The sequence below is a fragment of the Stegastes partitus genome, unplaced genomic scaffold (assembly GCF_000690725.1).
Source record: "Stegastes partitus isolate 25-593 unplaced genomic scaffold, Stegastes_partitus-1.0.2 Scaffold1396, whole genome shotgun sequence".
NCBI classification, from domain to species: Eukaryota; Metazoa; Chordata; class Actinopteri; family Pomacentridae; genus Stegastes; species Stegastes partitus.
Window position 1 is genome coordinate 130,706 of NW_007579127.1, and position 13,414 is coordinate 144,119.

The 13,414-nt window shown below is 37.8% G+C and overlaps 1 protein-coding gene across 1 annotated transcript; it reads right to left on the minus strand.

The window, feature by feature from the left end:
* Positions 1-644: 644 nt before the first annotated feature.
* On the minus strand, positions 645-11,143 carry LOC103370266 (four and a half LIM domains protein 2-like). Its single transcript, XM_008299254.1, has 6 exons — positions 11,096-11,143; positions 8,093-8,265; positions 6,709-6,883; positions 6,187-6,356; positions 3,792-3,978; positions 645-1,971 (listed from the first exon to the last, which is right to left on the minus strand). The coding sequence occupies exons 2-6, from the start codon at positions 8,243-8,245 to the stop codon at positions 1,820-1,822; spliced, it is 837 nt and encodes a 278-aa protein (XP_008297476.1). The 5' UTR covers positions 8,246-8,265; positions 11,096-11,143; the 3' UTR covers positions 645-1,819.
* Between the last annotated feature and the right edge of the window lie 2,271 nt (positions 11,144-13,414).

The window sequence follows — 13,414 nt, forward strand, 5'->3', positions numbered from 1 at the left end:
CAAAGTGAATAATAACAATTTAAAAAAGTTTAATCTATTAAAAAAAACTTTTACGAGCTGCACCTCTGTTTTTTTACGTTATATAATAAGAGTAAAATAAAACAAAATAATAACACATAAATACACATAGTGCTCTCGGGTCTTAGATATAAAAAATAAAAATCTGTCACATTAATTCCCATAATTAATTCAAATTTTCTAGTCTTAATATTTGAAGTAGTTAGGTTAATTAATAATACTGTCAGGCCTTAGCTATATTACTTAAAATGGTCAGTTTGGTCTCAATAAATAATATTACTGTCCACTCATTGCTTTAATATTTAAAATTCTCAAAAAGTTGTATTGTTTTATGATTGCTGTCCAGTTTGAACCCTTAATATTTAAATTACTCTGGCAAATTATTCACACTATAAACAACACAGCCGTGTCTTAACCCCTAAATTTAAACAGCAAACTAAGAAATATTGTGTTTCAGAGGTCTAGAAAATAATATATATATAAAAAAACAGATGAATTCGTATTGGAAAGTGTTGTTAGTTGCAATAAGTTTGACATAAATAGCTGCACCTCAAACAAAAGCAATACGTGTCTTGTGATGACCCTCCACCCTCCAAATATCTTCTTTTAAGTAACCGAAGCATCCATCAAGTCAAAAAATCTTTATTTTGCATGTCAGATCCAGATTATATTAAACACAAATTAGAAGATACAGCATTAGTCGTAACAATCAGGTCACAATGACATATATTAAACCAACTTTACATGCTTCTATATGCTCTAAAATATCCGTCAGAAACATTTATTTTGATGCCACACATACTTTCATTCCAAAATGAGGTGTACAGTTCGTCTGGTTAGAAAGATTCTTCACATTATAGCTGGAAAGTTGTGATGCTTCAGTTAAACATATTGAAAAAAATAAAACATCTTACTGTGGAATGAAGGCTTCAGCTTATTTATATAAAACACAGGATAATCAACACATGCTCAGATAAATACTTCCTCCGCCACCGCCATGAACAAAAGGATACCACTAAAATGTAATTTTTGAGAAATAGAAACAAAGTGCAGACTCCAGCGAGTTATAAATGGAAAAACAGAACTAGCAAAACCCAATTTCACCAGTTTTCCATATTTGTTTTATTGCTCCAGCGCCTGACTTTGTCACACCACGAATGAAAAAATGACTAATTTACTATTAATTATTTCATTTGTGGTAGAAAGAAACTAAAACTTGTCCTCCAAAAGCAAACTAGCTGAAAGCTAACTTATTTTAAAGTGAGGTCTAAAATTACCATCGTGGCGTTTGGGTAGCAAACGTTAAGTGATTTTATCAGGTTACACTGACCTAATTTTTTGTTTTTCACATATTAGTTCACAAAGAATAACATCTGCTTCATTTTTAAAATCTTTATTTTGTATATTAGATTTGGGTTTTATAAACACAAATGATGTAATTAGAACAAACAATATTAGTAGTAACAATCAGGTCATAATGACATATATTAAATCAACTTTACATGCTTTATTTGCTCTAAAATATCCGTCAGAAACATTTATTTTGATGCCACATATACCTTCATTCCAAAATCAGGTGTACAGTTTGTATGAATTCTTCACAGGAAAGATGGACAGCAAAGAAACTAAAACACATGGTGGAATGAAGGCTTCGGCTCATTCATGTAAAACACAGAATCATCAGCGCATGCAGACAACACCTTTGGCAGCAGAAGTAGATTAATGTGTGAGACACTGATCGATCATACAGATGTTGCAGCACGAGGAGGCTGCTGCTCTGCTCTCCGGGGGGGAAGCTTGCTCACATGTCTTTGCCGCAGTCGGGGCAGAGGATGTCGTCGTCGCTGGTCAGGAAACCTCGGCCCACCAGGGAAATGCAGCACCTTTTGCAGTTGAAGCAGTCGTTGTGCCACTGGCGCTGCTCGAACGAGATGTACTTGCTGCCCCCGAGACCTGCGACACATGCAGCACAGAGGAGTCTCATGATGTCTGTAATTCAATTACCCCGTAATTGATGCTGATTGGATCCACACGGGACTCACAGGGAAACATCTGATCTGTAGAACCCTCAGTCGACGCTGAAGATCACTTGAAGTTTAGATCTGCCCTAATTTCATGTTACAGCGCTGCTGGTACTGTGTCTTATTCAGCATTTGATGCTCAAAAAAAATGATCACATGAAACTGTTTTAGCAATAATCTCTTATCAAAGAGGCTCCCGTGGTTAAAAGCAGGAACATTCGACAGTTCTTTGCTTTCTCATCAAGACTCAAATCGTCTTGAAGTTGCCTGCTGGCCCTCATTAAAAGTTGCATGTACTGGGTCACAAACTCACGCCTAGAAGTATAATTCAGTATCTGGCAGTGAAAGAGTAGCCTGTGGAAGGAAAAGCAGCCAATCTAATGCGCCCCTTGAAGCAAACTAGCTAACTAGGAAGCCTAAATTGGCAGTGGAGCCTCTGATAAGCAGATTTCATGCGTTTAAATGTGACGAAGTTACCTTTAAATTATACTTTTAATGCAGCCTGAGCTCAGTGTATCACATCAATAAGCCCTAAGTTAGATAATTAAATTATATTGTTAAAGAAACAAAACTGTACTATCTAAATGCTAACTAGCTAAATGCTAACTATCCTAAATTACAGACTAGCGTCTAATGAGTGGATTCATTTGGATTAATGTAGTTAAGCTTCCTTTAATACTTCAATATCTGAGTTTGCTGTACCATATAAATAGGAAAAAATCCAAATTACTACATTTTATGGGTCAAGGAAAAGTACAAAAATAGTTAGCTTCTTAAAGCTATAAGCTAACTAATCAAGCCTAGCAGACTAGCCTTTGACTGTAGTGGATTTCGTGTGATTTTATGAGTTTAAGCTGCATTAAATTTACATTTTTAATGCTATCTGATTTTGTTGTACCACATACATAAGACAAGAGTTCAATTATTGAATTAAACTGTGGAAAGAAAATCAAGATGAAATGAACTAGCTAACTAGGTAGCCTTAATGAAGCGAGTAGCCTCTGACTAGCAGACCTCATGTGGTGAAGCTGCCTTTACATTATACCTTTCATGCTACCTGAGTGGAAACAAGCCAAACGCTAAATGATTAAATTATACTGTAAAAGCAACAAAACTGGTCCATCTAACTAGCTAACTAGCTAAACAGTAACAAGCCTATAATACAGAGTGGATTTCATTTGGTTTAAAAGCATAATTCAGTATCTGAATGAATTTGTTGTATCACATGAACAGACCAAAGGCCAATTTATTAAATAATACCGGGCAAAGAAAAATAATAAAAATAGCTTGTTTCTTAAAGCAAAAAGCTAACTAATCTATCTTGGCAGGGTAGTCCCTGACACTGGTGGACTTCATGTGACTTTATGTGTTAAGCAGCTTTGAAATTGTACTTTTGGTACTTGCTGGGTTTTGAACTGAGCTCTGACTGGATCTCTGAATGAATCCAGGCCATTGGCAGTCGTTCAGAGATGTATAATGAGGTGAAACGCAGCATGCCCGGCCTCAGGATTTGTAGATTTGGACGAGATAAGTCCAAGAATTTTCAGTGAAAAGTCAGCCAACCTGACATCACAGCTAAATTCAGTCACCTAATACTTTATTTAAACATAATCGTATTAAAAAACTAAACTGTGACGATTTATCAGACTGAAAGTGTCCATTAACTGACTGAACTGAATAACTGCAATCAAAAAGTACCCACCCAGACAGAGAATAATGTACGTTTTGTGAGGGCATTGCTTCTGACTTTACCGCTGATGGGGGTGGTGCAGTAAGCACACTTCTTGGCAAACAGGTTGCAGAAACAAGCGAGGCAGTAGGCAAAGTCGTCCCGGGAGGTGAACCGCTGGCCGGCCAGCTGCTGCTTACATCCAATGCAGACGAAGCACTCCTTGTGCCAGGGCTGGTCGCGGTAGTTCACCCCTCCGTAGATGATCGGCTGAAATGATACGAGTTCATATGTCAAAAGATTTAAAATAAAAACGTATCAAACAGAAAATATTGAACTGACGTAATAAAAACAGTGAAAGATTGTAACTAAGTGCGTCCACTCAGGTGATATACTTTCACTATACTAGTTACTTTCAAGTTACTCATAATTAAGCTTGTTGCACACAAGCATATGAAGAGCTTTGTTATAAATAAATCCACCGTACAATTACAAGTAGAGCTCCAACATTTCATTATTACAGCTCGTCAAATGTGAGGGCTTGCTGCTATTTTAATACTATTTTTACAGGAATGCTATTAGCACATCTACCTACTTACAAAAAGGAACTAAATAGAGCTAATTAGCCTAAACGAGCATCGTAGCCTCTGAGTAGTGTTTGATTTTATCTGATTCAAATGCCCGTCAACTGTAGTTTTGATGTTCTGAGTTTAAATTTGCACAGCCTTTGACTATAGTAGATTTAATGCTATTTAATTAGCAAATAAAATTAGCCTCGTAAAGCTGGATAGCCATCCTAAATTCTAAGATTCGTCTCTGACTAGCAGATTTTATGTGATTAAGCTGCCTTTAAAATATATGTTTCTTGCTGCTTAACTTTGGTGGACCACATAATTAAGCCAAACGCTAAATAAATAAATCATACTGTTAAAGTAAAAAAACTAACTAGGCCATCTAAAAGCTAGCTAGCTAAATGCTAACTAGCCTAAATTACAGAACAGAATTGGATATTATCTTCCATTAGACTTTATGTGTATGTTTGTAAGCGTTCTTTAAATTACAGTTTTGATGCTTCAATATCTAAAAAGCTAAAAGCCAAGTTACTATGAACAGAGAGGTAGCAAAACGTCTTAAAGCTTACTAGCTAAACATTATGTACCCTAAAGTAGTACAGCTTCTGGCGGTAGTGGATTTTATGTCACTTTTTTGTGGTTACGCTGCCTTTCAATTACTTTTTTATGCAGACTTTGTTTTATCACATAAATGCTAAAAAGCAGAATTACATTATACCGTGGAAATAAAAGTGACACAACTTATTAGCTTCTTCAAGCTAACAGCTAGCTATTCCAGCTAAGCAGTGTACCCTGTGACTGTTGTGGATTTTGTGTGATTTTTTTTTTAGGTTTACAGCCTTTAAATTACAGATTTAATTCTGAGTTTGTTGTACCACATGAATAATCAAAATGCTAAGTTAAATAATACTGTCAAAGTAAAAGTGACAAAACTTGCTAGCTTCTTCAAACTAGGAAGCTAACTAATCAGGTTTCGCTCAGTAGCCTCAAACTCTACGGATTTCATGTGATTTTATGTGCTTAAGTTGCCTTTAAATTACAGTTTTAAGACTAACTGAGTTTGTTGTACCACATAAATAAGCCTAAAGCTAGATTCAATTATCCTGTGGAAAGGAAAGCACTAAATCGAGTTAGCTTCTCAAAGCTAAGTGGCTGAACACTAACTTCTTCAGCATAGCAGAGTAGTTTCTGACTTTAGTGGATTTCACCTGATTGCATGGGCTTAAACGACCTTTAAAACACACATTTTTGTGTATTTAATTTATGATTCATTTATTAGACTAGCACTTTGATGCAAATGGTCAAGAAAGGTGCAGAAGAAACAAGAGTGCATTTTGAATGTAGATATCTGTGCACTCAGGAGTCCAGGAATGAATTAGGGTTTTACCACACGTATTAATGTTGCACGGTTCAGTTAAAAGCTTTCCTAAAACCCTTCTGAACTTCACCGTTCAGCATCACTGCTTTTGTGTGACAGTGGAGCTTCATATCTTTCAGTCATTTAGCCATTTGTTGCTGACTTAGTCACAGGCGAGCCAGATGACTGCTGTCTCACCTACCAGCTTTTAGCACAAAAAGACGCCTCCGATTCCTGCCTGCGCGACCATCTGTTTCCTCCCCATAACTGTCGTCTGCACTACATGCAAGTCTCTTTCCTTCACTGCATTTCTGTCCATTGCATTTGCAGGATATTGACCGACTTTCAGGTCAAATAAGCAAAAAACAAATCACGTCTAACGAAGCCCCTTGATAGCATAACGTATCTAAAATGATGCACAAGACAGAATATTCCCATTTAATGAATCTGTGCTGCTGTCGAAAACATCAATACGAGCATCCGACCACTTTGTGTGTTAAGCTTCTCTGTTGCATTTGCAGAGGCTTATTGATTTCTGTGTTGTTTCACCTTCTTGCAGTGGCTGCACTTCAGAGCAAACTGCTTCTCATAGCAGGGCAGGCAGTAGTTGCTGGCGTCCTTCTGGATGAAGCTCCTGGTGCCGATGGGCTGCTGGCAACGGTTGCAGGTGAAGCAATTCTCGTGCCAACTGCTGCCCTTGTGCTCCATCTTTTTAGAGCCTGGTGGGCGGGGGAAGAGACGGCGAGAATGTCAGTTTTTCAGTTTAACCTGCATGTCAGCGCACCATCCATATGGTGCTGATGCACCGCTGAGTCATTCCAACTCACATAACTCATTATGTTTTTAAGTCATCGATTCTCACGTTTTCCTGCAGAAATTAAAGCCGTTTTATTTCACTTGACTTGTGTTTTATGCGATTCATAGTTCAACTGCACATACTGGACCTTTAATTTTTGGTGTTTTTTTGTCGATTTTATAGCAAATATGCACATATTTGCATTATTCAAATCACCTATAAATTGATTTAATGGTGGCGTTGTTAGTGTACAAACCAAGATCCAGACTTCTAACCTGGCATGATGGTCTTCAGACATGAATGGCACTTGGCAGAATACTCGTTGCTGTAGCACTCGGTGCACATCGGCAGTTCATCCTTGGTGGCAAAGGGCCGATCGACCAGAGACCGGCTGCACTTAATGCAGAGGAAGCACTCGCCGTGCCAGTGGCGCTCCTTGTAGGACAGATCCTGCAGAGACAAAGACTCCTTGGTTAATTTGCTTATTTTAGTCAAAGGGAGTATGCTACTTCAAAACCACAATGAAAAATGCTGTGGCTTATGTAATAGTTTATTAATGAAGCCTCTATAGTCTATTTGTTGTTTCATTTAACACTCTTAAGGAGTGCTGTCGTGGTTAATTTCACATCACAAAACAGTTCAACAGCAAGACTGAGGGTGTGTTGTGCTAAATGGTTACGTCACTGCTAACGTGCTGGTGTTGCACTTCAGCATCGAACTGCTGCCACCATGATGAAAACAATTATTTTCACTGACGATTCATCTGTTTATCATTTACTCAATTAATCAGTCGCTTGTTTAGCCTCTTAAATCAGTAAATCAAGTGTTTCCAAAAAGACCAAAGTGACAAACGCATCGTTTTGTCCACAACCCACCAATTAATCCATTATTTAATGGGGTTAGGGTCAGAGTTAGGGCTTCCAGACTTACTAACTGTCTTTGGCCGCTATTCATTTCAGTTTTCTGTAGCCCTCGACTGGAACCACTTACAAAAAACACTCAAACTCAGTGTATTTATATCTTTATCTTCTTTTAAAAATATGGTGAAGCAACTATTTACCGAGTCCTGTACCTGCTTTTAGTGTATTTTATCTTCAAAGGCTTTTATTATTACATTTCGTTTGTGTATTGTTTTTTGTGGATGTATTGTATTTTCTGCTCTGTGCTGCCTCTTGGCCAGGTCGTTATTGTAAATGAGAATCTGTTCTCAATTAACCTACCTGGTTAAATAAAGGAAAAATAAATAAATAAATAAATAACCAACAACACTGAACCAAGACAGCAAATCCTGTGCAACAAACATTGTTAACTGACAGCAACACAGAGTTAAATCGGACATTTTTCCAATGGAATTAGGTTTGTATGGCCTCACATGAGACAGCGCACCCATCTGTGCTCCCTTACTTGCATAGTTGCAATTATGTTAATGTTTAAAAAAAAATATAAAAATGTGCATTTTGTATTTCTTTATGATAGAAAAAATACATACATTAGCTAACTTTTGCAGCTACCGTCTATAAAACAAGACGTAGAAGCAAACATGTGCAAGTGCAACATTGAGTTTAACTTCAATCATAATCGACAACATTAACGCTTTAGAGGAAACACCAAAGCTATTAACATTCAGCGTTGATGAAAAAGAACAAGTCGATGTGCTACCTTGCTTGTGCAGCCAATGAGCTTCTGGCAAACTTCACAGTTGTGGGAGAAAAGGCTCTCGTAGCACTTAACGCAGAACGGATTGTCCTCCTTCAGCAGGTACTTCTGTCCATACAAGGACTCACTGCACTCCAAGCAGTTGTAGGGATCCATTGTCTTGAATCAAATCTCTGCTGTTCAGGAAGAAAAAAAAAAGACAGTCGAGAGCAGTGACATGACAAATGCGTCGCTGCACGACAGGATGAGTAATCCCATAAAATGTTTTAAATTGGACTAAATTTCTGTAATTGGCGGCCTGACTTTTTTCTACAAAACCACCTCAGTACCATCTGAGAGTCACATGGTGGATATTTAAATGAATAACAAGTTGCATAATGACACCATGAACGTGTGCAGTGCAGTCCTCTGGGATTCCTTGAAAATTAAATTGAGCACTACATACAACAAATTAGGCTGAGGAATGCCGCAAAGTAGGCTCATGCTGTAGAATGAAACCCGTTTTAATTAAGGACATGATGCGACTGTTAAATCTGATTTACTTCCTCCAAAATGATTCCAAGTGTAAGTGTAATAGGGAGGTTTAAATGAGCCTGGAGTTCACCAGGTTTGCCAGTAAAGCGACTCAATGCACGAAACAAACATGAACAAAGGGGAGGAAAAGGAAAAAAAAGAAAGAAAAGAAATGCACTTTTTAAAAAAGTTACTAAGAAGGAAAGTCATGTGTTTGCATTAGAAGACATTTAAAGTTTCAAGGAGAGCTACTGCAGCAATATTAAATGTCAAAGTGCTGATTTTAAAAAGTGTTGCTCCATGCATTTAGAAATCAATTTTGAAAGAAGTTCAATATATACATGGAAATGTCCTCAAATAGAATCATCGTGCTGTTCTTGGCAGCTCTCTGTACATTTCATTACGTTATTGGCCAGTAATTCACCTCAGTGACCACAACAATCAGCTGAGATGATCGAGTGTGGTGCGTTAAACATGAAGCATGTGGTTGAAAATACATTATTATGAGCAGGCGAGTTTTCACATTAGTGTCTCGTCACACAGATTAAGTTGTGGTTAGATCCTGTGGAGATGATAGCAGTTATTTATTCATTGGCAGAACTGAATGAGAACATGAGAGGAAGGGAAGCACATCTGCAACATTTCTCCACTTTTCTCCACAAGAGAGGAAGTTTAGCTAAACTTCTGAACTTCCACAGAAACCCGAACACCTCTTCGTTACTCTCTGGATGCAGATTTGAGGCGTCATTGTGACTTTTGGGTGCAAAATCAACAGAGCAGTTGTCTAATGTAACTTCAGACTTTGAACTGAGATGAGGAAAAACCTACTGGTGAAGAAGGAAGGTGGAACATTTAATGGTGTCTTTCGTTTAGCCTTTGGTTTGCCCTCATATTCTCCATTTACAATCAAATCAAGTTCATTGTCATTTTGCTGTACATACACAGTAGTACAGACAAGATGAGAGAGCGTTTCTTCAGGAGTATTCAACCAGTAAGTTTTGCACTACACATTCACTCTCACTGTTTCCTGAAGGGGGCGCCGCGTCCATGTGCGCCGCCATTCGTTGAACATGGCGAACCTCTTCAGGCAGGTCTTCATATACATTTGATCCTATTGTGCGCATCTTGTTGTAGCCTCCATATCCCTTTATAAACCTTGCTCTAAATGCTCTGTATCTTCTATACTGTCCAAACCAACACGTTACCGTCTATACCCCTTCAAAAACCCTTTGTTCCTCGCTCTAATCCTCCTGTACCCTCAGTACCCTTGATAGGAACCACTGTACCTGTCTTACCCCTTCATAAACCCTCTGTACACTTAATATCTTATAAAAGAAGACCCATTGTACCCTTCATACCACTTCAAAAACCCCTTTGTGAATGATACTAAACCCTTTGTACCCACTGCACTCTTCTAAAAACCCACTCTGCTCTCCAAACCCCATTGAATCACCTCACTCTAATCCCTCTCACCCTCCATACTCTTAATAGAAACTACTGTACCCGTCATACCCGTTCATAAACCCTCTGTACCTCACTCTAATCCTTCTGTACCCTTTGTACCCTTGATAAAAACCACTTCACTCTTTTTGTTCCTTCATAAACCCTCTATGCATCTCTCAAATCCCCCTGAACCCCTTATACCATCCATAAAAAATAACTATTTTCTTCCTACCCCTTCATAACTACTCTTCCATACCCTTTGTACCCATCAAGAATCCCATTGTACCCTCCATACTCATTCATAAACCCTCTGTCTCTCTCTCTAAACCCTCTCTAGCCACCGTATTTCATCCATTATCATTGTGTGTTCCTGTATATTCCAGGATATGCCTTTTATGCCTTCTATATACCTCAAATGACCCCCTGTACACTCCATACCCCTTTAAAAACACAATCTTCTACACTCACTTACAAATCCATCTGTAAACACTCTAGACCCTTTTTTAAAAACTATCTTTATCTCCTAGTACCTCTAACCCTTTATATACTACCTGCAGACCCACTATACATCCCTGCAAAACCCCTTTTTGTCTTCATATTCTTCTAAACTCCCCGATCTCTCAATCCTCCTCTATACACCCCGTGTACCCCTTCAATGGAAATCCACTAACCTCCACTATAAACCCTTTATACCAACTAGATGTCTCAATGAAACTCTAAACACTTCGCTAAAAACCTGATATCTGCCCTTATTCCTAATACCCGGCTTCCCTTATCATTCCTCTGTAAGCCTCTGTTACCACTCAGTGAAACACCCGTCAGATATCAAGTCGACATCTTGTCAGAAGAAAATGACTGTTTTTTTGTCCACTTTGTCCGTTTTCAAAAGGTTTCTTAAGCCGATGATTTGCTAAAACACCACAGAACTTGGATCGTTCATGAGAAAATTAGCAATATCGTACTTTTTAGGATCTTTGCACTCTGCAGATTCGACGCAGGAAAACCAACACCAAACTTTGTCTTCAGAGAAAAGTATTGAAATAGTCATACCTGGGTGTCAGAGGAGCAGCCGGCTTGCTGTCTGAGACCAGAAGTGTGGACTGAGCGCTGTAGTCCATTTGCTTTATAAAATTACAGCATAATGTGACCCGCAGTGGGGCAGGAAGGTGGAGGCAGTGGTGTGACCGGAGTGGGCAGGTCATTCATTTCTGGCTGCTATAAATGAAAGAGAAAATGGGAAAAAAAAAAAAAAGTAAAATCAATAGTACAACTCTCACAGTGACATATCCCAAAGACACTGAACAGAAAAGGAAACTTTAGTCACCACGCTGACATGCAAATGCTGCTTCTGCATGTGGTGAGGAGATATTAAACATTTATTAACATCTTTGCTTTAAGTTTAAGCCAAACGATTAGTAATAATTTCTGAGTGTTGACATTCCTCTGATTTATAAAATGCTTTAACCTTAAAGCTTCAGTTCAGCAGAAGGTCTCGTCTTTGTGGCCCTGCAGTGGTTTAACTTCTCACTTTGAGATGCAAAATGATGAAAACTGGACAACAAAAAAAAACAACCATAAAGAGATGCAAAATGGCCAAAATGTAAAACTAAATGATAAACATTGGGCAAAAAAAACAACCATAAAGAGTTCCAACATCAACACGAGACATGAAATGATTAAATTAAATGCAAACAATCACAAAGAGATGCACGACAATAAACATAAGACAACAGGACACACGTACGTACGTCACATACTCCTTATAATCTGTTGTTACATATGGGCGAGCTGTAAAGCAGATGTAGTAAAATGACCATTCATCAGAGTTTGTAATCAGTCATCTGAAATGACACTCAGCTGAATTCAACCTGTTTGCTCAGAGGGCTTATCCGGTCATGAATCGCTCGCCTCAGCTGACCTCCGTCGAGGCGCAGTAAGTTTCTCATGATATTATTATTAATGACAGCCCATGTGTCCTTGCTGCAAACTTAAAAAGTCCCTTTGTTTGAAGCCGGGACTCCCAGCGTCGGGATCATTTAAGGGTCTGCAAGATTCCTCGGATCACAAGATAATTATTCCTTAAACACATTACGACTGCATGTGTGTTACATAAGACAGATTCAGCTGTATATTAAATCCATGTCGCTTGTTGCAGCAAGAACAAAACATATGTTTGTCATTTGTGTATGATTTAGATTTAATTTAGATGTGATGAAACATTTGTTTTTCCAAACTGAAGAATGCCTCCAGTGTCTCGTGTTGCACACCACATGGTCTCCAGAAAACCTAAAAAGAGAAGAACACATTTTGATTGTCACTGATTTCCTTGAAACATTTTTTTTGTTATCATAAACTAAGCATATGGAAATGGTATCAGAAATTTTGGGCTGAAATATGAGACACTTTGTTAAAAATCGCCCACTTTCAACACATTTTTTTCTCACGTTAAAATTTGAGGCCAACAGCATCTCAAGAAAAACCTGAAACGTTCACTGTTAATTCTCATCATGTCACTGATTTACAATCTACAATATTGGACAGCAACATAAAAAATCTGATTATGCATAAATTTAAATATGAAAAAAAAATTATATTTCTGAACCAAATCTAGCTGCATGTCACAGTATTACAAAACAAAACATACAGAAATCTTTTAAATATCAAATAATTGGTTGTAAAACAAGTGATTTTAATTGAAGTTTTACAGCAGATTTGGCAAAAAGAAATACTGTTCTGCATAAAACCTGATGTCCAGGTGCTGCAGCATCACATTACTGTGACAAATAAGCCAAACAGACAAACTTCTGTATCGCTATGTTCAGATTAAGGCATTCAAATAGTAAGAAAACAGTGCCACCATGAGGTCAAACTGGGAATAACAATTCATCTAACTAAAACCAGTGATGATAATAATATTACTTGTCAAGATAATTTACTTGCAGGCTCTAAATTGCAGAAATTCATTCAACAAATAGAAAAATGATGCTTTTATCGGTTCCATTCTGTACTCAAAGACTAACAGGGAAAGAAAGCATAATAAATCCTTTAAATTTGAATAATCTCAAGAGGATCTTTGACTAGACTGGTCAAAATCCATTGACAACAGGATGCAAACTTACATTTAAATTGCACAGCACACAAAGTACATTTATTATTTGTTAAAAACAAGAAAAGCTAAAGTAAGTTTTACACAGGAAACCATCTAAAAGCAGGTAGGACCAGGAAATAGATGATAAAACCTGGATTTTAAGCCTGGATTGTAGCTTTAACAGACTTCTGTGTAAATTTGCAGTGGGAGTTTACTTAACCCCACTAAAGCTGCTTTTTGGTCGCCATGCCAATTCCCTAAATTATGAAACACAAGTTTCT